The sequence below is a fragment of the Rhinoderma darwinii genome, chromosome 1 (genome assembly GCF_050947455.1).
Source record: "Rhinoderma darwinii isolate aRhiDar2 chromosome 1, aRhiDar2.hap1, whole genome shotgun sequence".
NCBI classification, from domain to species: domain Eukaryota; kingdom Metazoa; phylum Chordata; class Amphibia; order Anura; family Rhinodermatidae; genus Rhinoderma; species Rhinoderma darwinii.
The window spans coordinates 11,067,884-11,095,031 of record NC_134687.1 but is presented as its reverse complement, the minus strand read 5'-3'; the positions used below and the strand labels follow the sequence as shown (position 1 = coordinate 11,095,031).

At 41.7% G+C, this 27,148-nt stretch overlaps 1 protein-coding gene across 1 annotated transcript in view; it reads left to right on the top strand.

The window, feature by feature from the left end:
* The window catches only part of LOC142646420 (vomeronasal type-2 receptor 26-like), a 48,719-nt gene extending 28,251 nt beyond the window's left edge, over positions 1-20,468 (top strand). Inside the window, exon 7 of the mRNA XM_075847422.1 lies at positions 19,564-20,468. Within this exon, the coding sequence (XP_075703537.1) occupies positions 19,564-20,468 (905 nt within the window). The remainder of the gene's footprint in view (positions 1-19,563) is intronic.
* The last annotated feature ends 6,680 nt before the right edge of the window (positions 20,469-27,148 follow it).

Genomic DNA, 27,148 nt, shown 5'->3' with positions numbered 1-27,148 from the left:
TATTTGGATATATAGTGTCATAAGCTATATCCATTTATGTAATAAGTAACATATTAATATAGATTATATAGTTATGTAACCGATACAGCATTGTTAATACAGTAAAAAAAAAAAGATTGAAAGAAAAAAAAGAAAGAATTTTATTCTTAGCTTGAATTTAACGTGTCTTCCCAAGAGATGGTGAATCGCTAGGCTATATCATCACTTTATGATCAGTGTGGTCCAAACTCTTTGACCCCCACCAATCTTGAGCATGAAGGGGCTACAGTGCTAATTTAGTGCTGCACGTCCTTTAAATTTTACCCTGCATAGCAAAGATATTGGCCACCGGCTGTGCAGGTAAATGCAGCATGACCCCATTCACTTGATTGGAGCTGTGCTGCAGTTCCCTTCACAGTGGTTGGATGGGTGCAGGAATAAAAAGCAAAAGGCAGGAGCGTAACTAGGAAACATTAGGCCCCATAGCAAACTTTTGACTGGGCCCCCACTCCCTTTGGTGCCACACACAGCCCCTCCTTGTAGATAGTGCCCCCTGAAGATAGTGCCATACAGTTGCCCCTGTAGACAGTTCTATACAGAACCGCCCTGTAGACAGTGCTATACAGCCTGCCCTGTAGACAGTGCTATAAAGCCCCCACTGTAGAAAGTGCTATACAGCCTGTCCCCCTGTAGTCTGTGCTATACAGCCCCCTGTAGACATTGTCATACAGCCCCCTTATAGACAGTGCTATACAGCCACCCTGTAGACAATAGTATACAGCCAGGGGCGTAATTAGGAAAGACTGGGCCCCATAGCAAACTCTTGACTGGGGCCCCCCCAGGTGCCACACGCAGCCTCCCTTATAGATAGTGTCCCCTGTAGCTTGTAGACAGTGCTATACAGCTCCGCCTGTAGACAGTGTCACACCCCACTTGTAGATAGCGCCCCCAACCTCCCCCTTGTAGATATCACCATAAAGCACCCTCTGTATATAGCGCTATACAACCCCCTCCCTTATATATAGTACCATACAGCCCCCCTTACTAGAAAGTGCCACACAGCCCCCTCTTAGTAGATAGTGCCACACACAGACCCCTGTATATTGCGCCACACACAACCCCCTGTAGATAGAGCCACAGCCCTCCCCATTGTAAATAATGCCATACAGCCCCCTAGTAGATAGGGTCACATAGCCCCCCTTAGTACTGCCACACAGCCCCTTGTATATAGTGCCACACAGCTCCCCTATGTGTATAGTGCCACACAGTCCCCCCTTATGTATAGTGCCACACAGTCCCCCAAATAGTACAAAGCAATGGCGCATCCGAGAAAGTTGTATCAGCCAGGGGGATGTCAATCAAACATGGAAGGGTTTGGAGGCAGATGTGACTTATCAGGATAGCGGCACCGACCCATGACCCTTTAATTAGTAATTAGCATATAGTGTGCGCTGTTTTAAAAGTTCATTTTATAGATTTTGCTGCATCCGAAAAAACATACATTTGGAAATAGTGGATTACCACATGGTGGCGGTTCAAGGGGTTGAAACTACCAGACAGATTCCCATTAAATATAGAATGAATTGAAAACAATTCCATCTGCCCTGCAATTTTGTTATTATAAATATATTCTACATAATTACAGATCCAGAACCAAGCTCTGACATATACACAGTACCACAACCAAACTCAGTACATAAATAAAGCACTAGAACCAAGCTCATACATATATACAGCACCAGAACCAAGCTAAGTACATATATACAGCACCAGAACCAAACTCTGACATATACACAGTACCACAACCAAACTCAGTACATAAATAAAGCACTAGAACAAGGCTCATACATATATACAGCACTAGAACCAAGCTAAGTACATATATACAGCACCAGAACCAAACTCTGACATATACACAGTACCACAACCAAACTCAGTACATAAATAAAGCACTAGAACAAGGCTCATACATATATACAGCACTAGAACCAAGCTAAGTACATATATACAGCACCAGAACCAAACTCTGACATATACACAGTACCACAACCAAACTCAATACATAAATAGAGCACTAGAACCAAGCTCTGACATATATACAGCACTAGAACCAAGCTCTGAAATATACACAGTACAACAACCAAACTCAGTACATAAATAAAGCACTAGAACCAAGCTCATACATATATATATGGCACAAGAGCCAAGCTTAAAGCATATATAGAGCACCAGAACCAACCTCAGTACATAAATACAGCATTAGAACCAAGCTCTGACATACAGTGAAGGAAATAAGTATTTGATCCCTTGCTGATTTTGTAAGTTTGCCCACAGTCAAAGACATGAACAGTCTAGAATTTTTGGGCTAGGTTAATTTTACCAGTGAGAGATAGATTATATTTAAAAAAAAAACTGAAAATCACATTGTCAAAATTATATATATTTATTTGCATTGTGCACAGAGAAATAAGTATTTGATCCCTTTGGCAAACAAGTCTTAACACTTGGTGGCAAAACCAGCACAGCAGTGAGACGTTTTTTGTAGTTGATGATGAGGTTTGCACACATGTTAGATGGAATTTTGGCCCACTCCTCTTTGCAGATCATCTGTAAATCATTAAGATTTCGAGGCTGTTGCTTGGCAACTCGGATCTTCAGCTCCCTCCATAAGTTTTCGATGGGATTGAGGTCTGGAGACTGGCTAGGCCTCTCCATGACCTTAATGTGCTTCTTTTTGAGCCACTCCTTTGTTGCCTTGGCTGTATGTTTCGGGTCATTGTCGTGCTGGAAGACCCAGCCACGAGCCATTTTTAATGTCCTGGTGGAAGGAAGGAGGTTGTCACTCAGGATTTGACGGTACATGGCTCCATCTATTCTCCCATTGATGCGGTGAAGTAGTCCTGTGCCCTTAGCAGAGAAACACCCCCAAAACATAATGTTTCCACTTCCATGCTTGACAGTGGGGACGGTGTTCTTTGGGTCATAGGCAGCATTTCTCTTCCTCCAAACACGGCGAGTTGAGTTAATGCCAAAGAGCTCAATTTTAGTCTCATCTGACCACAGCACCTTCTCCCAATCACTCTCAGAATCATCCAGATGTTCATTTGCAAACTTCAGACGGGCCTGTACATGTGCCTTCTTGAGCAGGGGGACCTTTCGGGCACTGCAGGATTTTAATCCATTACGGCGTAATGTGTTACCAATGGTTTTCTTGGTGACTGTGGTCCCAGCTGCCTTGAGATCATTAACAAGTTCCCCCCGTGTAGTTTTCGGCTGAGCTCTCACCTTCCTCAGGATCAAGGATACCCCACGAGGTGAGATTTTGCATGGAGCCCCAGATCGATGTCGATTGACTGTCATTTTGTATGTCTTCCATTTTATTACTATTGCACCAACAGTTGTCTCCTTCTCACTCAGCGTCTTACTTATGGTTTTGTAGCCCATTCCAGCCTTGTGCAGGTCTATGATCTCGTCCCTGACATCCTTAGAAAGCTCTTTGGTCTTGCCCATGTTGTAGAGGTTAGAGTCAGACTGATTCATTGAGTCTGTGGACAGGAGTCTTTTATACAGGTGACCATGTAAGACAGCTGTCTTTAATGCAGGCACCAAGTTGATTTGGAGCGTGTAACTGGTCTGGAGGAGGCTGAACTCTTAATGATTGGTAGGGGATCAAATACTTATTTCTCTGTGCACAATGCAAATAAATATATATAATTTTGACTATGTGATTTTCTGTTTTTTTTAAATATAATCTATCTCTCACTGGTAAAATTAACCTAGCCTAAAAATTCTAGACTGTTCATGTCTTTGACAGTGGGCAAACTTACAAAATCAGCAAGGGATCAAATACTTATTTCCTGCACTGTATATACAACACCAAAATCAACCTCAGTACATAAATGCAGCACTAGAACCAAGCTCAGTACATATATACAAGACCAGAAACAAGCTCAGTACATAAATACAGCCCCAGAACCAAGCTAAGTACATATATACAACACCAGAACCAAGCTCAGTACATATATATAGTACCAGAACCAAGCTCATACATATATACAGTACCAGAACAAAGCTCAGTACATAAATACAGCCCCAGAACCAAGCTCAGTGCATATATACAACACCAGAACCAAGCTCATATATACAGTTAGGTCCAGAATTATTTGGACAGTATATAACTGAACACTTTAGAATTCAGCCGGCTGCTTCTGTCTTCAGTTACATCATCAATAAACACTTGTGACCCAGTGCCTTTGGCAGCCATGCATGCCCATGCCATCACACTGCCTCCACCATGTTTTACAGGGGATGTGGTGTGCTTTGGATCATGAGCTGTTCCAAGCCATCTCCATTCTTTCCTTCTTCCCATCATTCTGGTACAGGTTGATCTTAGTTTCATGCTGTTCCAGAACTGGGCTGGCTTCTTTAGATGTTGTTTGGCAAAGTCTAATCGGGCCTTTCTATTTTTGAGGCTGATTAATGGTTTGCACCTTGTGGTGAACCCTCTGTATTTGCTCTCATGAAGTCTTCTCTTTATAATAGACTTAGATACTGATACACCTACTCCCAGGAGAGTGTTATTCACTTGGATAGATGTTGTGAAGGGGTTTTTCTTCACCATGTAAGGATTCTGCGATAATCCATCTGTCACAGTTTCTGGGTATGTGGACCCACTAGGCCGCACCACCGTAGCAGGGAGGCAGCTGGCCAAACAACAGGGAACCACAGCAACACAAAGTCCAACACAAGGGTACCTGGATAGTCCAGACAGAGGCAGCAGCTCTGGCACGGATGGAGGTGGGTGCAGCAGGTAACGCCAGACGTGGCGGATAACAGCAGATGCCGCAGGTTGCGCCAGACGTGGCAAATCCCTCTGGACGTGGCAGATGACACAGGACATGGCGGATGACACAGGACATGGCAAACAATAGCAGGTGCAGTAGACACGACTCTAACTAGTAGGCACAGGAACAAGAACACAGCACGGGATACAGGAACAGGTAACAGGGCACGGGTAACAACTGGAATGGGAAACACTAGGGGACCATTTGCAAGACAGACTTGGGATATACTAACAATGCTCAGGCAAGAATCACATGGGGAATCACATGGGCTGTGGCCTTCTTATAGTCCAGGAAATCATGTGTGTTGATGATAATGATTTTCTTCATGTGCGTGCGCTGGCCCTTTAAGTGTGGGCACGAGCGTGCAGGCGCACCCTACGGGACACAGCGGACCGGAGCAGAAGTGAGCACTGGCGTCTCCTGGGAAGAGCTACATGCTACACCACCACTGTTGTCTTCCATGGACATCCAGGCCTTTTGGAGTTCACGAGATCACCAGTGCGTTCTTTTTTTTTTTTCAAGAATGTACCAAACTGTTGATTTGGCCACTCCTAACATTTGTGCTTCTCTCTGATGGATTTCTTAATTTTTTTCAGCCTGACGATGGTCTGTTTCACTTACATTAAGAGCTCCTTTGACCTCATGTTGTGCGTTTAAAGCAACAGCTTCCAAATGCAAATGCCACACCTGGAATCCACTCCAGACCTTTTACCTGCTTAATTGATGATGGATTAAGCACTTTAAGCCCATATTGATTATATAACTGTATATTCAATATGTTTTGGTAAACAGCTAAAATGCCAAAACTTGTGACACTGTCCAAATAGTTCTGGACCTAACTGTATATACATATAGAAAAAAGATGTGGTTATAACTAAACCATACCTAGAGAACCCAAAATTGCAATATAATATAGCACGGTGCCATTTCTGATAAAGATCATTAAAAAAAGAAAAAAGAGAAATGATCCAGAAATATAACTAGGCACTCTTGGGTTAGATAAAAATGTATCAAAATACATTATTTTAAATTCCAGATAATACCGGCAATATTAATATATACAACAAGAGTTTAAAAAATCTCCTGGCCAGGAAAAGAGAACATACAATAGAACCTCTATGCATAAGTCAAATCCCCTAATGGATAAATAACATTCATTATATATATATCTTTGACAAGGTTTTGAAAAGAAAGAAATTAAAAAAAAAACGCTGGGTTATGTTCACACTTGCGGTTTTCAACCATATATATTGTTTTATCCAGAGTTCCTATTTCAAGTGGTTGGTAATGATTTTTTGGAGAGAATCTTTTTATATAGTATAGTTCTCAACATAGAAAAATAGCCCTCTTATATTCAGGGGATAAATTTTGCAGCGTGTTTTTTTCTCTCTTTCTATGAACAGATCCTTGGTTTTTATAGGGATCTTATAGTAGTTGGTAGTCTATTCATAGACCCTTTGGGTCAGTATTTAGCCCTCGCAATCTTAAATTTTAGAGCAGGGCACTTTTATTGCTCATACGGGTTTTTACTTTCAACATCCAGCGAGTGCCAGGAAACCATACGTAGGGGCAGTCAGCCCAACAGGTGGAATGGAAGATCTTCACCAAGTTAGTATCCACTTATATGGCCATGTGTTTCGTTTAAGGCCTCCAAATCTCCACCATCACATCAATTGATGCTCTCCTTTTCGATATACGTGGGCATTCCACACAGCACTCCGAGAGACACAGGACCCGAAAAAGCAGGACCGCACGCCGGCAGCCAGGTAAGTTTGAAATTGTATGGTATTTCTCTTTCCACGTGGTGTCTCCAACATTGGACAGGGATTCACAGGGCAGGGTTTAGACGTCACTACCTGCCCTGTTTGATTAGGTCAGCTGACGCGTTTCATCCCTGAACGGGATTTCCTCAGAGCTGTTTGACAAGTGCTGCCAAATATGTTATATTTATAGTGTCCCGAAATTCATTCATTGGCTCCATAGTTACAGATATGATCTTCCATGGAGGTAATCTAAACTGTTATGAATAATGTATGCAGATCTTTCATAAGACACAATAATCAATTTTAATAGCAAATGAAAACAATTTTATGATCCAACAATTAATTCATATATCCATTAATTCACGTTTGTAAAATATATTCAGTATTCTCATAGAGAGGACAATCAGTGGTGCGTCCCCAAGCAATTGAGATAAATTCCTAAAGTACAATAATTACAGACAAATATAAGTCCTCCAAAAGAATATTCACACTACATCATTTTAGTTGTCAATTTGTATACTTATTTATACATGAATGGAATTGGCCCAAATTGTTGGCATTTAAACCTAATAGTAGTATTATGGAGAGATATAATTCTTCCAACAAAAAATCCTTTGCTACACAGTTTTGATTATTAAATTATATTCTTAACTATACATAAATAAGGTTAGCAGAATTTGTTAACATTTTAATGTAATGGATAATTTTATTGTAAAGGATCTGCCAGACACAACTTCTGTGTCGACGCCCATAGGTAATCAGTCTGCACCTGCTTCTATGTCTGTGAGACTGACTCCATCTTCCACCACCCAGGATGGCAGGCTTAGGAGTGGGAGAGCCTATCACAGCCTGGCCAGCCGGAGCCAGCTCCCGCCCTTTGTCTATTTATACCTGCCTTTCCTGTTCCTCCTTTGCTTGTGATTCTTCTCTGTTTGTTTCCTGGCCCTGCTGCAGCTTCTTGAACTACTGATCATCTGCTTGTGATTGACCTTGGCTTTTCTGACCACTCTTCTGCTCTGCATTTTTGTACCTCGCTCATCTCCTGGTTTGACACGGCTCGTTCACCTCGCTTGTTGCTCACGGTGTTCCCGTGGGCAACTTCCCCATTTCCCTGGCTTCTATGTACCCTTGTCTGTTTGTCTGTCGTGCACCTATTGAGTGTAGGGACCGTCGCCCAGTTGTACCCCGTCGCCTAGGGCGGGTCGTTGCAAGTAGGCAGGGACTGAGTGGCGGGTAGATTAGGGCTCACTTGTCTGTTTCCCTACCCCGACATTACATAATCACAAGCCCATATACCTAGTCTACCCTGGTCCCTGACACTACTATGGACCCCCTTGAGACCCTGGCTCAGCAAATGCAGGGCCTCTCCCTACAGGTCCAGGCCCTGGCTCAGAGGGACAACCAGCCTGATGCTACCCTGGTAGTGCCCCTCATATCACCTCTTAAACCCCACCTCAAGTTGCCTGACCGGTTCTCAGGGGACCGGAAGACTTTTTTCTCCTTTCGGGAGAGTTGTAGGCTCTATTTTCGCTTAAAGCCCCACTCCTCTGGTTCTGAGAGCCAGCGGGTGGGTATAATTATGTCCCGGCTCCAGGACGGGCCCCAAGAATGGGCCTTCTCCTTGGCTCCTGACGCCTCTGAACTTTCCTCCGTTGATCTTTTATTTTCTGCTCTCGGGCTCATTTATGACGAGACTGACAAGACTGCCTTTGCCGAGAGTCAGCTGGTGACCTTACGTCAGGGTAAGAGACCTGTTGAGGAGTATTGTTCTGACTTTAGGAAGCGGTGCGTAGCTTCTCGGTGGAATGACCCTGCCTTAAGGTGCCAGTTTAGATTGGGTCTGTCGAACGCCCTGAAAGACCTGCTAGTTAGCTATCCCTCTTCTGACTCCCTAGATCAGGTTATGGCTTTAGCGGTACGACTTGACCGACGTCTCAGGGAACGACGACTTGAACGTGTTTGTGTTTTCTCCTCTGACTCCCCCATGATGCCTCCCGAGGTTCCGTTGCTTCGTTCTTCCACGGAAGACTCGGAGGTACCTATGCAACTTGGGGCCTCTGTGTCCCCCCAACAACGTAGAGAGTTCCGCAGGAAGAATGGTCTCTGCTTCTACTGTGGGGATGACAAGCATCAAGTGAACAACTGTCCTAAGCGTAAGAATAAGCAGCCGGAAGAACTTCCGTGCCTAAGTGACCATCGGGGAGGTCACTTGGGCGCACAGGTATTTCCCGTAAATATGAAACGTAATAAAATCTTGCTTCCCTTTCAGGTCTCTTTTGGTGGTAGGTCTGCTACCGGCAGTGCCTTCGTGGATTCGGGGTCTTCTGCTAATATTATGTCTGTGGAATTTGCTATGTCTCTAGCTATGCCATTGATTGATTTGCCTAAACCTGTCCCGGTAGTGTGTATCGACTCCACTCCTCTTGCTAATGGTTATTTTACACAGCATACCCCTGTTTTTTAACTCCTTGTGGGCTCCATGCATTTGGAGCAGTGCTCTGTACTGGTGATGCAGGGATTATCGTCCGATTTGGTTTTAGGCCTTCCCTGGTTGCAGTTGCATAATCCCACTTATGACTGGAATACTGGGGATCTTACCAAATGGGGTAATGAATGCATGACGTCATGTTTTCCTGTTAATTCTATTTCTCTCCCTGAGGAGGTGAACACTCTACCTAAGTTTGTTCAGGACTTCGCTGATGTTTTCTCTAAAGAAGCCTCCGAAGTGTTACCACCTCATAGAGAATATGATTGCGCAATTGAATTGGTACCAGGAGCTAAGCTCCCTAAGGGTAGGATATTTAATCTTTCTTGTCCCGAACGTGAAGCCATGAGAGAGTATATCCAGGAATGCCTGGCCAAGGGTTACATTCACCCCTCTACTTCTCCGGTAGGTGCTGGCTTCTTCTTCGTAGGGAAGAAGGATGGTGGTCTTAGGCCATGCATTGACTACCGAAACTTGAATAAGGTCACTGTAAGGAACCAGTATCCCCTTCCTTTTATTACTGATCTCTTCAATCAGGTTCAGGGGGCCCAATGGTTCTCCAAGTTTGATCTACGGGGGGCTTATAACCTTATCCGCATCAAAGAGGGGGATGAGTGGAAGACTGTGTTTAACACGTCCGAAGGTCATTTTGAATACCTCGTCATGCCCTTTGGGTTGTGTAATGCTCCCGCGGTCTTCCAGAATTTCATAAATGAGGTTTTAAGAGACTACCTAAGGGTATTTCTTGTAGTGTACCTTGATGACATACTTGTGTTTTCCAAGTACTGGTCCTCCCACATTGAGCATGTCAGGAAGGTGCTCCAGGCCCTTCGGGAAAACAAACTATTTGCTAAGACCAAAAAATGTGTGTTTGGGGTGCAGGAGATACAGTTTTTGAGTCAAATCCTCACTCCTCATGAATTCCGCATGGACCCCGCCAAGGTCCAGGCTGTGGCGGAATGGGTCCAACCTGCCTCCCTGAAGGCGTTACAGTGCTTCCTGGGGTTCGCTAATTATTACAGGAGATTTATTGCTAACTTCTCGGTCATCGCTAAGCCTCTTACGGATCTCACTCGCAAAGGTGCTGATCTTCTCCACTGGCCTCCTGAGGCTGTCCAGGCTTTTGAGGTCCTTAAGAAATGCTTTATCTCGGCCCCAGTGCTGGTTCAGCCCAACCAAATGGAGCCATTTATCGTGGAGGTTGACGCATCCGAGGTGGGAGTGGGGGCTGTCTTGTCCCAGGGTACCAGGTCCCTCACCCATCTCCGCCCCAGTGCCTACTTCTCCAGGAAGTTTTCGCCCAATGAGAGTAACTATGATATTGGCAACCGCAAACTCTTAGCCATTAAATGGGCATTTGAAGAGTGGCGCCACTTCCTGGAGGGGGCTAGGCACCAGGTTACGGTCCTTACCGACCACAAGAATCTGGTTTTCCTAGAATCTGCCCGGAGGCTAAACCCGAGACAAGCTCGATGTGCGTTATTTTTTACCAGATTCAACTTTTTGGTCACCCATAGGGCTGGGTCTAAAAATATTAAGGCTGATGCACTGTCGCGTAGCTTCATGGCCAGCCCTCCTTCGGCGGAAGATCCTGCTTGTGTTTTGCCTCCAGGTATAATCATTTCCTCTATTGATTCTGATTTAGTCTCTGAAATTGCGGCTGATCAAGGTTCAGCTCCCGGGAACCTACCTGAGAACAAGCTGTTTGTTCCCCTGCAATTCCGGCTAAGGGTACTTAGGGAAAATCATGACACTGCACTATCTGGCCATCCAGGCATCCTGGGTACCAAGCACCTCATTGCCAGAAACTATTGGTGGCCTGGGTTGCTCAAAGACGTTAAGGCCTACGTCGCCGCTTGTGAAGTTTGTGCTAGGTCCAAGACTCCCAGGTCCCGACCAGCGGGCTTACTATGTTCTTTGTCCGTTCCCCAGAGACCTTGGACCCATATCTCCATGGACTTCATCACCGATTTGCCTCCATCTCAAGGCAAGTCGGTGGTGTGGGTTGTAGTAGACCGCTTCAGTAAGATGTGCCACTTTGTGCCCCTCAAGAAACTACCCAATGCTAAGACGTTAGCTACCTTGTTTGTCAAACACATCCTGCGTCTCCATGGGGTCCCTGTCAATATTGTTTCTGACAGAGGGGTACAATTTGTTTCATTGTTTTGGAGAGCCTTCTGTAAAAATTTGGAGATTGATCTGTCCTTCTCCTCTGCCTTCCATCCTGAAACTAATGGCCAAACTGAGAGGACTAATCAGTCTCTAGAACAATATTTAAGGTGTTTTATCTCTGACTGTCAATATGATTGGGTCTCATTCATTCGCCTCGCCGAATTTTCTTTTAATAACCAGGTCAGTAACTCATCAGGGGTCTCCCCCTTTTTCTGTAATTTTGGGTTTAATCCATGGTTCTCCTCCGGTTTACCTGGTAGTTCCAACAATCCCGAGGTAGATGTCGTTCATTGGGAACTGTGCACAGTCTGGGCCCAGGTTCAGAAGAACTTAGAGGAGTCCCAGAGCATACAAAAAACTCAGGCAGATAGAAGACGTTCTGCTAACCCCTTGTTTGTCGTCGGGGATCTGGTGTGGCTATCGTCAAAGAATTTGCACCTTAAGGTCCCGTCCAAGAAGTTTTCTCCCTGGTTTATAGGGCCATACAAGGTCATTGAAGTCCTTAACCCTGTCTCCTTCCGACTGGAGTTGCCCCCGTCTTTTCGAGTATACGACGTGTTTCATGCCTCCCTCCTTAAACGCTGCTCCCCGTCCTTGGCTCCCTCGAGGAAACCTCCAGTCCCTGTTCTCACCCCTGAGGGGGTAGAATTCGAGGTGGCCAAGATTGTGGACAGCAGGATGGTCCAAGGCTCCCTCCAGTACCTGGTCCATTGGAGGGGATACGGGCCTGAGAGGACTTGGGTACCTGCCCGGGATGTTCACGCTGGGGTATTGCTCAGGAGGTTATCATCTTCGTTTCCCCAATAAACCAGGTCCACCTAGAAAGGGTCCGGTGGCCCCTCATAAAAGGGGGGGTACTGTAAAGGATCTGCCAGACACAGCTTCTGTGTCAACGCCCATAGGTAATCAGTCTGCACCGGCTTCTATGTCTGTGAGACTGACTCCATCTTCCACCACTCAGGATGGCAGGCTTAGGAGTGGGAGAGCCTATCACAGCCTGGCCAGACGGAGCTAGCTCCCGCCCTCTGTCTATTTATACCTGCCTTTCCTGTTCCTCCTTTGCTTGTGATTCTTCTCTGTTTGTTTCCTGGCCCTGCTGCAGCTTCTTGAACTACTGATCCTCTGCTTGTGATTGACCTTGGCTTTTCTGACCACTCTTCTGCTCTGCATTTTTGTACCTCGCTCATCTCCTGCTTTGACTCGGCTCGTTCACCTCGCTTGTTGCTCACGGTGTTCCCGTGGGCAACTTCCCCATTTCCCTGGCTTCTTTGTACCCTTGTCTGTTTATCTGTCGTGCACCTATTGAGTGTAGGGACCGTCGCCCAGTTGTACCCCGTCGCCTAGGGCGGGTCGTTGCAAGTAGGCAGGGACTGAGTGGCGGGTAGATTAGGGCTCACTTGTCTGTTTCCCTACCCCGACATTACATTTATATTAAAGAAAACAATAAATTAATTCCCTCATGAATATTTTTTCAAGGTAGAAAAGAGAATTAAATAAATAAAATTGGTTTAATTTATGCCAATCTATATATGTATGAAATTCATGAGCCATTCCAGGGGAAGCAGGGAGAGAGGACCCTTGCCTATTAAGGCATCAGGACGGACCCGAGTCCCCACTGACCCCGGAAATTGTCTCAAAAAAGTCATCAATCAATATAATAATAATAGAGTCTTGTAAGAACAATTTTACTACTTAATTTTGTTGTTACTTTTTTATACAACTGTTACAAATGGTAAGAGTTGCCAAGGCATTCAAGGGGGGGGCAGGGAGCGAGATCTCATGCCAAGGGGGGCAATAGATCCCGAGTCCCCACCACCCATAGAAAGATACATGACAACTTCCCCCACTACAAAGGATTACAGGGAATGTATATTACATTATTTATTCACCCAATGAATTAAATATTCCATATTGGGAGTAACATTACTCATTCCTATTTTGCAAAAGACATTTCTTGATACATAGGAGATGGGATATTCAGACCAGAAGCACACTGTCCCACATGGGCAAACAATAGAGTAGACAACCATAGTTGAACGGCAGTTGATAAAATTGAAGACTTTAAATTCCTTTTTACGTTCACTGTCGAAAAAGGTGTCTGATTTTAACACATACTTACAGCATCTACATGAACCACACATAAACATTCCTTTTGGACGTTTCTGTAGCCATCTCCTTTTTAGTGGAATTGCATTGGGTTATTCAGTCTCAAAGGTCTTATGTTCCCTCTCCAATTTCCTGAATTCCCCAGGAAAAAAAATCTAGAATTTAGTATAGATTATAAGAACTTATTCCAATATTCAATGCCTTGAATAAATATACAAATATAAGAAAAATAAAAAATAAAAAAATAAAGAAATAAATAATTTTCTAAAGAAAAGGTTAGATTAAAAGTAGGAGACTAATTACACCTCTTTTTGGAATTGAATATGAAATCTATAAGCTTAATAGTCTTCCCTTGGAATTTGATATTGATTTGGACAGTGTGCTTCTGGTATGAATATCCCATCTCCTATGTACCAAGAAATGTATTTTGCAAAATAGGAATGAGTAATGTTACTCCCAATATGGAATATTTAATTCATTGGGTGAATAAATAATCTAATATCCATTCCCTGTAATCCTTTGTAGTAGGGGAAGTTGTCATGTATCTATCTATGGGTGGTGGGGACTCGGGATCTATTGCCCCCCTTGGCATGAGATCTCGCTCCCTGCCCCCCCTTGAATGCCTTGGCAACTCTTCCCATTTGTAACAGTTGTATAAAAAAGTAACAACGAAATTAAGTAGTAAAATTGTTCTTACAAGACTCTATTATTATTATATTGATTGATGACTTTTTTGAGACAATTTCCGGGGTCAGTGGGGACTCGGGTCCTGATGCCTTAATAGGCAAGGGTCCTCTCTCCCTGCTTCCCCTGGAATGGCTCATGAATTTCATACATATATAGATTGGCATAAATTAAACAAATTTTATTTATTTAATTCTCTTTTCTACCTTGAAAAAATATTCATGAGGGAATTAATTTATTGTTTTCTTTAATATAAAATTACCCATTACATTAAAATGTTAACAAATTTTGCTAACCTTATTTATGTATAGTTAAGAATATAATTTAATAATCAAAACTGTGTAGCAAAGGATTTTTTGTTGGAAGAATTATATCTCTCCATAATACTACTATTAGGTTTAAATGCCGACAATTTGGGCCAATTCCATTCATGTATAAATAAGTATACAAATTGACAACTAAAATGATGTAGTGTGAATATTCTTTTGGAGGACTTATATTTGTCTGTAATTATTGTACTTTAGGAATTTATCTCAATTGCTTGGGGACGCACCACTGATTGTCCTCTCTATGAGAATACTGAATATATTTTACAAACATGAATTAATGGATATATGAATTAATTGTTGGATCATAAAATTGTTTTCATTTGCTGTTAAAATTGATTATTGTGTCTTATGAAAGATCTGCATACATTATTCATAACAGTTTAGATTACCTCCATGGAAGATCATATCTGTAACTATGGAGCCAATGAATGAATTTCGGGACACTATAAATATAATGTATTTGGCAGCACTTGTCAAAGAGATCTGAGGAAATCCCGTTCAGGGATGAAACGCGTCAGCTGACCTAATCAAACAGGGCAGGTAGTGACGTCTAAACCCTGCCCTGTGAATCCCTGTCCAATGTTGGAGACACCACGTGGAAAGAGAAATACCATACAATTTCAAACTTACCTGGCTGCCGGCGTGCGGTCGTTTTTCGGGTCCTGTGTCTCTCGGAGTGCTGTGTGGAATGCCCACGTATATCGAAAAGGAGAGCATCAATTTATGTGATGGTGGAGATTTGGAGGCCTTAAACGAAACACATGGCCATATAAGTGGATACTAACTTGGTGAAGATCTTCCATTCCACCTGTTGAGCTGACTGCCCTTACGTATGGTTTCCTGGCACTCGCTGGATGTTGAAAGTAAAAACACGTATGAGCAATAAAAGTGCCCTGCTCTAAAATTTAAGATTGCGAGGGCTACATACTGACCCAAAGGGTCTATGAATAGACTACCAACTACTATAAGATCCCTATAAAAACCAAGGATCTGTTCATAGAAAGAGAGAAAAAAACACGCTGCAAAATTTATCCCCTGAATATAGGAGGGCTATTTTTCTATGCTGAGAACTATACTATATAAAAAGATTCTCTCCAAAAAATCATTACCAACCACTTGAAATAGGAACTCTGGCCACTCTCTGGATAAAACAATATATATGGTTGAAAACCGCAAGTGTGAACATAACCGAGCGTTTTTTTTTAAATTTCTTTCTTTTCAAAACCTTGTCAAAGAAATATATATAATGAATGTTATTTATCCATTAGGGGATTTGACTTAAGCATAGAGGTTCTATTGTATGTTCTCTTTTCCTGGGCAGGAGATTTTTTAAACTCTTGTTGTATATATTAATATTGCCGGTATTATCTGGAATTTAAAATAAAGTATTTTGATAAATTTTTATCTAACCCAAGAGTGCCTAGTTATATTTCTGGATCATTTTTCTTTTTTCTTTTTTTACTATCTGTATATACAGCACCATAACAAAGCTCAGTACTTAAATACAGCATCAGAACCAAGATCAGTACATATATACAGCACCAGAACAAATACAGCTCAATTTAGTGCAACCCCTGCCATATAGGTTTGTACAGCGTAAAACTACAGCTCCCAGCATGGCCCGAACAATAGTAAGGGTATGCCGGGAGATGCTGTTTCACAAAAAAAAATTATACCCCCCATCATCTCGCTGTAGCTCATACAGTGGCTACAGTACTGATTAGAGGCAGAATAAACATTTACATTAAGTGACTCACCAGTAACATCTTAGATTCCAGTTCTTTTTCTCTTTTCTTCTCCCTCCGGTCCAGACCTCTATGATGGATTTCTCCCGGCCACAACCCATTTCTGCAGTTTTCCGCTCAGATGTCTTCTGCTTCTCACTTTTAAAACATTTCTGCACCTATAAACGAAGATAAAATTCTCAACACCTCAAAATATAATAACACCATACACTGCACCTCTAACATAATAGCACCATACAAAGTGTCCCTGATTTAATAGTACCATACACTGTGTCCCTCACACACACACCGTGCCCCCTGTAGATAGTGTCCCCATAGCCCCCATGTAGATAGTGCCCCCACAGAGCCTCTGTAGATAGTGCCCTACATAGAAGCCCCTGTAGATAGTGCCCACAGGTAACCCACCTATGTATATATTGTCCCACATATAGCCCACCCCTATAGGTAGTGCCCTACGAATATCTCCCCTATAGGTAGTTCTCCACATATAGCCCACCCCTGTATATAGTGTCCTACATATAGCCCACCCCAATAGATAGTGCCCTACCTATAACTCCCCTTGTATATAGTGTTCCACATCCCCACATATAGAACCCCCATGTAGATAGCGCCCCCACTCTAAATAATTTGACTTACAGTTTTAGTAGAAAAAAAACCAACAACTTTACATACTAACCCTGATCCCGTTCCCGCACCGTCTGGTGGCAATGCAGATCTGCTCTCTTCTGAGCAGGTCTGCTGGAGATGAATGACGCAAGTGGCGCATCGTTGAAAGGCACTGATTGGCAGGGCACAATGACTTGCACCGTCAATCAGCGGCTTTCAAACATGGAAGCGGCGCGATGACGTCATTGCATTGCTAGCATCATTGAAAGGCGCTGATTGGCGGGACAAGTCATTTTACCCCGCCAATCAGCGTCATTGTAAGGCGCTGAATGGTCGGGCATGGAACATGCCCAGCCATTCAGCGCTAATGCATGTATTTCTACCTGCGTGCTATAGACGCAGGTACAATTACTGCAAGAGGGGGTTGGTCGTCGCTAGCACTGGGGCCTCCTCCACAGTTCTATACAGCCCCCCTGTAGAAGGTTCTATACAGCCCCCCCATAGATAGTTCTATACAGACCTCCCCTGTAGACAGTTCTATACAGCCCCCCCGTACAGTGCTACACAGCCTCCCCTGCAGACAGTGCTATACAAACCCCCTTGTAGATAGCGCCCCCACATCCCTTGTATATAGTGCGATATATCGCCCCCAAACAAAAATAAAATATACACACCTCAGGCCTGTTCCCCTCACGAACGGAGCAGCTCCTCAACACCAATGGGATCCTTTCGTAGGCCGGCGTGATCCAGTGACGCCATCATGCAAATGTTATTTTTCGCTGATTTTCCTAAATAGTCGATGCAAATGACAGTCAGTATTAGGGTATGTGCACACGATGATAGGCTTTTACGTCTGAAAAGACAGACTGTTTTCAGGAGAAAACAGCTGCCTCGTTTCAGACGTAAAAGCTCCTCCTCCCATTATGCGAGGTGTCTGTGACGCTCGTAAATCTTGAGCTGCTCTTCATTGACTTCAATGAAGAACGGCTCAAATTAGGTCAGCTGTCAAATGACGACGCGTAAATTACAGGTCGTCTGCACAGTACGTCGGCAAACCCATTCAAATGAATGGGCAGATGTTTGCCGACGTATTGTAGCCCTATTTTCAGGCATAAATCGAGGCATAATACGCCTCGTTTACGTCTGAAAATAGGTTGTGTGAACCCAGCCTAATCTTCAAGCCATCAACCGTTGGAGTATAATGCAAATTTTATTGAACAAATTTCATAATGATAACAGATTTTTTTTTAGAAAAAAATACCTCAAAATGCACTGTTTCAAATTATTATGCACAACAGAGATCAAAACATTTTAAAGGTTGTAAAGAGAACTAAAATGGTAATTTGTTGAATTTGCAGCATCAGGAGGTCATATTTACAGAAATCAAAAGCTCTTTCAATAAAAAAAAACTTAACAGGCCAAGTTACATGTTAACATAGGACCCCTTCTTTGATATCATCTTCACAATTCTTGCATCCATTGAATTTGTGAGTATTTGGACAGTTTCTGCTTGAATATCTTTGCAGGATGTCAGAATAACCTCCCAGAGCTTCTGTTTTGATGTGAACTGCCTCCCACCCTCATAGATATTTTGCTTGAGGATGCGACAAAGGTTCTCAATAGGGTTGAGGTCAGGGGAACATGGGGGCCACACCATGAGTTTCTCTCCTTTTATGCCCATAGCAGCCAATGACACAGAGGTATTCTTTGCAGCATGAGATGGTGCATTGTCATGCATGAAGATAATTTTGCTACGGAAGGCACGGTACTTCTTTTTGTACCACAGAAGAAAGTGGTCAATCATAAACTCTACGTACTTTGCAGAGGTCATTTTCACACCGTCAGGGACCCTAAAGGGGCCTACCAGCTCTCTCCCCATGATTCCAGCCCAAAACATGACTCTGTCACCTCCTTGCTGACGTCGCAGCCTTGTTGGGACATGGTGGCCATTCACCAACCATCCACTACTCCATCCATCTGGACCATCCAGGGTTGCACGGCACTCATCAGTAAACAACACGGTTTGAAAATTAGTCTTCATGTATTTCTGAGCCCACTGCAACCATTTCTGCTTGTGAGCATTGTTTAGGGGTGGCCGAATAATAGCTTTATGCACACTTGCAAACCTCTGGAGGATCCTACACCTTGAGGTTTGCGGGACTCCAGAGGCACCAGCGGCTTCAAATACCTGTTTGCTGCTTTGCAATGTCATTTTAGCAGCTGCTCTCCTAATCCTTTTAATTTGTCTGGCAGAAACTTTCCTCATTATGCCTTTATCTGAACGAACCCATCTGTGCTCTGAATCAGCCACAAATCTTTTCACAGTACGATGATCATGCTTAAGTTTTCTTGAAATATCCAATGTTTTCATACCTTGTCCAAGGTATTGCCTTATTTCACGCTTTTCGGCAGCAGAGAGATCCTTTTTCTTTCCCATATTGCTTGAAACCTGTGGCCTGCTTGATAATGTGGAACGTCCTTCTTAAGTAGTTTTCCTTTGATTGGGCATACATGGCAAACTAATTATCACAGGTGTCTGAGATTGATTACAATGATCCAATTCATTGAGAAACTAATGATTAAATGTTTATGACACTTAAATCCAATGTGCATAATAATTTTGAACACGGTGTAGTATCTGCATCCTAAGGGGCTACAGCGGTAGTTACTCCAGTGGCGAAAGGGCCAAAGTGCTAAACCTGCACTGTAGCCCCTTCATTATCAGGATAAGTGACGCAGATATTCTAGCAATATACCACCACTTTATTAGATGAAAATACCCCCATTAAGTTTTGCAAACAAAATTAATATACTAAAGTAAAACAGTTCATTTTTTTTTTTCATTCATAGACAGTGAAAATTGCCAGAGATGTCCCGAAGATAAATGGCCCAATGAGGGAAAAAACAATTGTGTTGTCAGAGATTATGAGTTCTTGTCATATGAGAATGATGTTCTCTCTTTAGTCTTTTCCACCATCTCCATATTCTTCTCTCTTATAACTGTATTTGTAATTGGAATATTTACTTTATTCCGGAACAATCCCATTGTCAGAGCCAATAATCGGAACCTCAGCTTCATTCTACTCTACTGTCTCATGTTCAGCTTACTCTGTGTGTTTCTCTTCATGGGTCGTCCAGTGGATACAACCTGCATGCTGCGACAAATCTGCTTTGGAATCTTCTTCACAATAGTTGTGTCTTCTGTCCTGGCCAAGACCATCATAGTCTGCATAGCATTCAAGGCCACCAGACCCAACAGCTCCTGGAGAAAGTGTGTGGGAGTTAAGCTTCCTTATTCAGTAGTGTTGATCTGTTCCTCTATACAAGTTCTGAATTCTCTTATTTGGTTGTCCATTGCTCCTCCATATAAAGAGTTTAATCTGGAATATTCTAGTAAGATCATCATTCAGTGTAATGAAGGTTCTGTCTTGGCCTTTTCCCTCATGTTGGGTTATATGGGGTTTCTGGCGGCTTTGAGTTTTGTTCTAGCTTTCATGGTGAGGACATTACCTGATATCTATAATGAAGCCAAGTACATCACCTTCAGCTTGCTGGTGTTCTGCAGTGTCTGGATCTGTGCCATCCCGGCCTATCTGAGCAGTACAGGGAAACATATGGTCACTGTGGAGATATTTGCCATATTGGCTTCAGGGGGTGGGATACTGAGCTGCATGTTTTTACCTAAATGTTACAATATCTTTTTAAAGCCTGAAGTTAACAGTAAAGGACACTTGTTACAGAGACACGTTACATAATTTAGTGACGTGGTTTGCACTAATCTGTATTCAGTGGAGTACCCAATTGCAGTAGTAATGTCCAGCAATCCACTCAAAAATACACATATAAAGATTATATAAAATTCAACACTGTCAACTTAATCCAGGAAAAGTTTCTAACCATCCCCAATAGCAAGGAGGTTAGATGTAGTAGATAGTATCAGAACACATTTGATTTTTCTACTGCATGGTCGTCCAGCCTTCACATAAAGTTGTTCTGCAGAGGATAGAAGCAGACAAACATAGCGCAGACTGCAGCGTTGGATAAAATCTTTTGGTACTTTATTTCATATACTAACAAAGTGACAAAGTAAAAAGCGCTCACAAGTATTTAAAATCTCCACGTTGCACACCAAGCCTCTCCTGATACATTGTGTAATTGATTAAAAAAAACAGTATAGAAAATCTATGTTCTAGTCACTTTCCTATTTGTACATTTTGGAAATTCTGCAGAAACTAAACAGGAAAATATGAAACACTTATGTTATTCTCCATTCCTTGCTCTACTTTATAGTCACTATCATAGATTGTTTAGAGCTGGTATTTATAGCTACAACTACAGTAATGAAAATAATTACTAAACATTATTTGAATTTTATATCACATAATTAAATGGATTATTGCAGTCACTGAGGTTACAGGACAACTGCTACTGACATTTATATTACTTCTACTACTAATGTAATTCTTGAATAAAATGAGAAATTTGATTGTAAATGTATTTGTTATTTACTATTAGGGTATGTGCACACACACTAATTACGTCCGTAATTGACGGACGTATTTCGGCCGCAAGTACCGGACCGAACACACTGCAGGGAGCCGGGCTCCTAGCATCATAGTTATATACGATGCTAGGAGTCCCTGCCTCGCTGCAGGACAACTGTCCCGTACTGTAATCATGTTTTCAGTACGGGACAGTTGTCCTGCAGCGAGGCAGGGACTCCTAGCATCGTACATAACTATGATGCTAGGAGCCCGGCTCCCTGCACTGTGTTCGGTCCGGGACTTGCGGCCGAATTACGTCCGTCAATTACGGACGTAATTAGTGTGTGTGCACATACCCTTAAGGCTTCTATAACCAGTGCTGTTTTTTCTCAGGTGGAAGAATTTCTGATAATGATGCATGATAACAAGCTTACCCTAACTAGCTCTCCCTATATTTATCCCTGGATCTATCCCTAAGCACTGACCCTAAGGGTATGTTCACATGGCCTATTTACGGACGTAAATCGGGCGTTTTTGCCCCGAATTACGCCCGAAAATAGCGCCTCAATAGCGCTGACAAACATCTGCCCATTGAAAGCAATGGGCAGACGTTTGTCTGTTCACACGAGGCGTATATTTACGCGCCGCTGTCAAATAGACGCCCGCGTCAAAGAAGTGACCTGTCACTTCTTTGGCCGTAATTGGAGCCGTTATTCATTGACTCCAATGAATAGCAGCGCCAATTACGCCCGTACTTGACGCGGCGTTCAAGCGCCTGCACATGCCGTTACGGCTGAAATTACGGGGATGTTTTCAGGCTGAAACATCCCCGTAATTTCAGCCGTAACGGACGCCCTCGTGTGAACATACCCTAACACCCAGGGGTGAACCTAGCCAGTCTGCCGCCTGAGGCGAACTATAAAAAGGCGCCCCCCCCCCCACAAATCTATCGGAGTTTTCTCATTCCTAACTTTACACATCAAACACGGAATATATAAATTTTTTAAATAGGAAAACATTTGATGTTTATTTGTTAGGCCCTGTTCACACAGAGTATTTTGACGAGTTTTTGGGCGCGGAAACCGCTCCGCAAAACTCGTCAAAAACCGGCCGAAAATACCTCCCGAGAAAGAAGGGACATGCCCTATCTTCGCACGTTTACGCCTCTGACCTCCTATTGACATCAATGGGAGGCAGAGAGAGGGTATTTCGCTGAGTTTTTTGCCCGTAGCACTCAATGGCCGTGAGCGAAAAACGCGGTGAAAATCGCGGCAAACGACGTGCAGGAAGGACAAAATTTGCCTCAAAAACCAAAAAAACTCAGTGTGAACGTAGCCTTAAAGTGCTGTTTGAAGTATGGAAAATATTTAAAGAATTATTCTTACTGCCAATCAGTGCAGTGCAAATAGTACAGTCTGCACAGCCCCATATCTCTCCTCGGCAGCCAGTCTCATTTGCGGCGAAACTCTCTGCAATTACATTCAGGCCAGTGCAGGACGGGTCGCGCTTAGCGCTGTTTTGAAGTGGCACGTCCTGGGCTGGTTTCTTTGCTCTACCTGCTGTATTGTTGTGGTCTGCCTGTGCTGGCTCGATGCCAGTGGTGGATTAATATGATCTTTGGCCCTGTGCGGTCCACAAGTTATGGACCCACATCCCACACGTAAGTATCACCTACATGTCAAAGTACATCACATGCCACTCTGCGGACTGTCTCTTAGCCTGATCATCCGCTGCCACTCACACTTCCCCACAGCCCCCACCACTGTAATGTACAATGATTGTAAGACCAACATTACCAATAATACCGCCATAATGCTACTGAATAATACCACCATACTGTTACTGAATAATACATTTATACTGTTACTGAATAATACCCCCATACTGTTACTGAATAATACCCCCATACTGTTACTGAATAATACCTCCATACTGTTACTGAATAATACCCCCATACTGTTACTGAATAAGACCCCCATACTGTTACTGAATAATACCTCCATACTGTTACTGAATAATACCACCACACCATAACCACATAGTGACTGAATAATACCCCCATACTGTTACTGAATAATACCACCATACTGTTACTGAATAATACATTTATACTGTTACTGAATAATACATTTATACTGTTACTGAATAATACCTCCATACTGCTACTGAATAATACCCCATACTGTTACTGAATAATACTCCCATACTGTTACTGAATAACACCCCCATACTGTTACTGAATAATACCCCCATACTGTTACTGAATAATACCTCCATACTGTTACTGAATAATACCACCATACTGTTACTGAATAATACATTTATACTGTTACTGAATAATACCTCCATACTGTTACTGAGTAATAGATTTATACTGTTACTGAATAATACCCCCATACTGTTACTGAATAATCCCTCCATACTGTTACTGAATAATACTCCCATACTGTTACTGAATAATACCTCCATACTGTTACTGAATAATACCTCTATACTGTTACTGAATAATACCTCCATACTATTACTGAATAATACCCCCATACTGTTACTGAATAATCCCTGCATACTGTTACTGAATAATACCTCCATACTGTTACTGAATAATACATTTATACTGTTACTGAATAATACTCCCATACTGTTACTGAATAATACCTCCATACTGTTACTGAATAATACCCCCATACTGTTACTGAATAACACCTCCATACTGTTACTGAATAATACCCCCATACTGTTACTGAATAATACCTCCATACTGTTACTGAATAATACATTTATACTGTTACTGAATAATACTTCCATAATGTTACTGAATAATACCCTCAAACTGTTACTGAATAATACCCTCATACTGTTACTGAATAATACATTTATACTGTTACTGAATAATACCTCCATACTGTTACTGAATAATATCCCCATACTGTTACTGAATAACACCTCCATACTGTTACTGAATAATATCCCCATACTGTTACTGAATAATACCTCCATACTGTTACTGAATAATACCTCCATACTGTTACTGAATAATACCTCCATACTGTTACTGAATAATACCCCCATACTGTTACTGAATAATCCCTGCATACTGTTACTGAATAATACCTCCATACTGTTACTAAATAATACATTTATACTGTTACTGAATAATACTCCCATACTGTTACTGAATAATACCTCCATACTGTTACTGAATAACACCTCCATACTGTTACTGAATAATACCCCCATACTGTTACTGAATAACACCTCCATACTGTTACTGAATAATACCTCCATACTGTTACTGAATAATACATTTATACTGTTACTGAATAATACTTCCATAAGGTTACTGAATAATACCCTCATACTGTTACTGAATAATACCCCCATACTATTACTGAATAATACCCCCATACTGTTACTGAATAATACCCCCATACTGTTACTGAATAATACATTTATACTGTTACTGAATAATACCCTCATACTGTTACTGAATAATACCAGCATACTGTTACTGAATAATACCGCCACACCATAACCACATAGTGACTGAATAATACCCCCATACAGTTACTGAATAATACCGCCACACCATAACCACATAGTGACTGAATAATACCCCCATACTGTTACTGAATAATCCCTGCATACTGTTACTGAATAATACATTTATACTGTTACTGAATAATACCTCCATACTGTTACTGAATAATACCTCCATACTGTTACTGAATAATACCTCCATACTGTTACTGAATAATACATTTATACTGTTACTGAATAATACATTTATACTGTTACTGAATAATACCTCCATACTGTTACTGAATAATACATTTATACTGTTACTGAATAATACATTTATATTGTTACTGAATAATACCCCCATACTGTTACTGAATAATACCTCCATACTGTTACTGAATAATACCTCCATACTGTTACTGAATAATACCTCCATACTGTTACTGAATAATACATGTATACTGTTACTGAATAATACATTTATACTGTTACTGAATAATACCACCATACTGTTACTGAATAATACCTCCATACTGTTACTGAATAATACATTTATACTGTTACTGAATAATACCTCCATACTGTTACTGAATAATACCTCCATACTGTTACTGAATAATACCTCCATACTGTTACTGAATAATACATTTATACTGTTACTGAATAATACATTTATACTGTTAATGAATAATACCTCCATACTGTTACTGAATAATACCACCATACTGGTACTGAATAATATCCCCATACTGTTACTGAATAATACCTCCATACTGTTACTGAATAATAGCACCATACTGTTACTGAATAATACCTCCATATTGTTACTGAATAATACCTCCATACTGTTACTGAATAATACCTCCATACTGTTACTGAATAATACCTCCATACTGTTACTGAATAATACCTCCATACTGTTATGAATAATACTCCCATACTGTTACTGAATAATACCTCCATACTGTTACTGAATAATACCTCCATACTGTTACTGAATAATACCCCCATACTGTTACTGAATAATCCCTCCATACTGTTACTGAATAATACCTCCATACTGTTACTGAATAATACCCCCATACTGTTACTGAATAATACCCCCATACTGTTACTGAATAATCCCTCCATACTGTTACTGAATAATACCCCCATACTGTTACTGAATAATCCCTCCATACTGTTACTGAATAATACCTCCATACTGTTACTGAATAATACCTCCACACCATAACCACATAGTGACTGAATAATACCCCCATACTGTTACTGAATAATACCCCCATACTGTTACTGAATAATACCTCCATACTATTACTGAATAATACCCCCATACTGTTACTGAATAATCCCTCCATACTGTTACTGAATAATACCTCCATACTGTTACTGAATAATACCTCCATACTGTTACTGAATAATACCCCCATACTGTTACTGAATAATCCCTCCATACTGTTACTGAATAATACATTTATACTGTTACTGAATAATACCTCCATACTGTTACTGAATAATACCTCCATACTGTTACTGAATAATACCTCCATACTGTTACTGAATAATACCCCCATACTGTTACTGAATAATACCCCCATACTGTTACTGAATAATACCTCCATACTGTTACTGAATAATACCCCCATACTGTTACTGAATAATACCTCCATACTGTTACTGAATAATACCCCCATACTGTTACTGAATAATACCTCCATACTGTTGCTGAATAATACCTCCATACTGTTACTGAATAATACCTCCATACTGTTACTGAATAATACCTCTATACTGTTACTGAATAATACCTCCATACTGTTACTGAATAATACCGCCACACCATAACCATAAAGTGACTGAATAATACCCCCATACTGTTACTGAATAATACCGCCACACCGTAACCACATAGTGACTGAATAATACCCCTGTACTGTAACTGAATAATACCTCCACACCATAACCACATAGTGACTGAATAATACCCCCATACTGTTACTGAATAATACCTCCATACTGTTACTGAATAATACCCCCATACTGTTACTGAATAATACCCATACTGTTACTGAATAATACCTCCATACTGTTACTGAATAATACATTTATACTGTTACTGAATAATACCTCCATACTGTTACTGAATAAAACTGCCAAACCATGATCACATAGTGACGGAATAATACCCCCATACTGTTACTGAATAATACCACCACATCATAACCACATAGTGACTGAATAATACCCCCATACTGTTACTGAATAATACCTCCACACCATAACCACATAGTGACTAAATAATACCCCCATACTGTTACTGAATAATACCCCATACTGTTACTGAATAATACCTCCATACTGTTACTGAATAATACCTCCATACTGTTACTGAATAATACCCCATACTGTTACTGAATAATACCTCCATACTG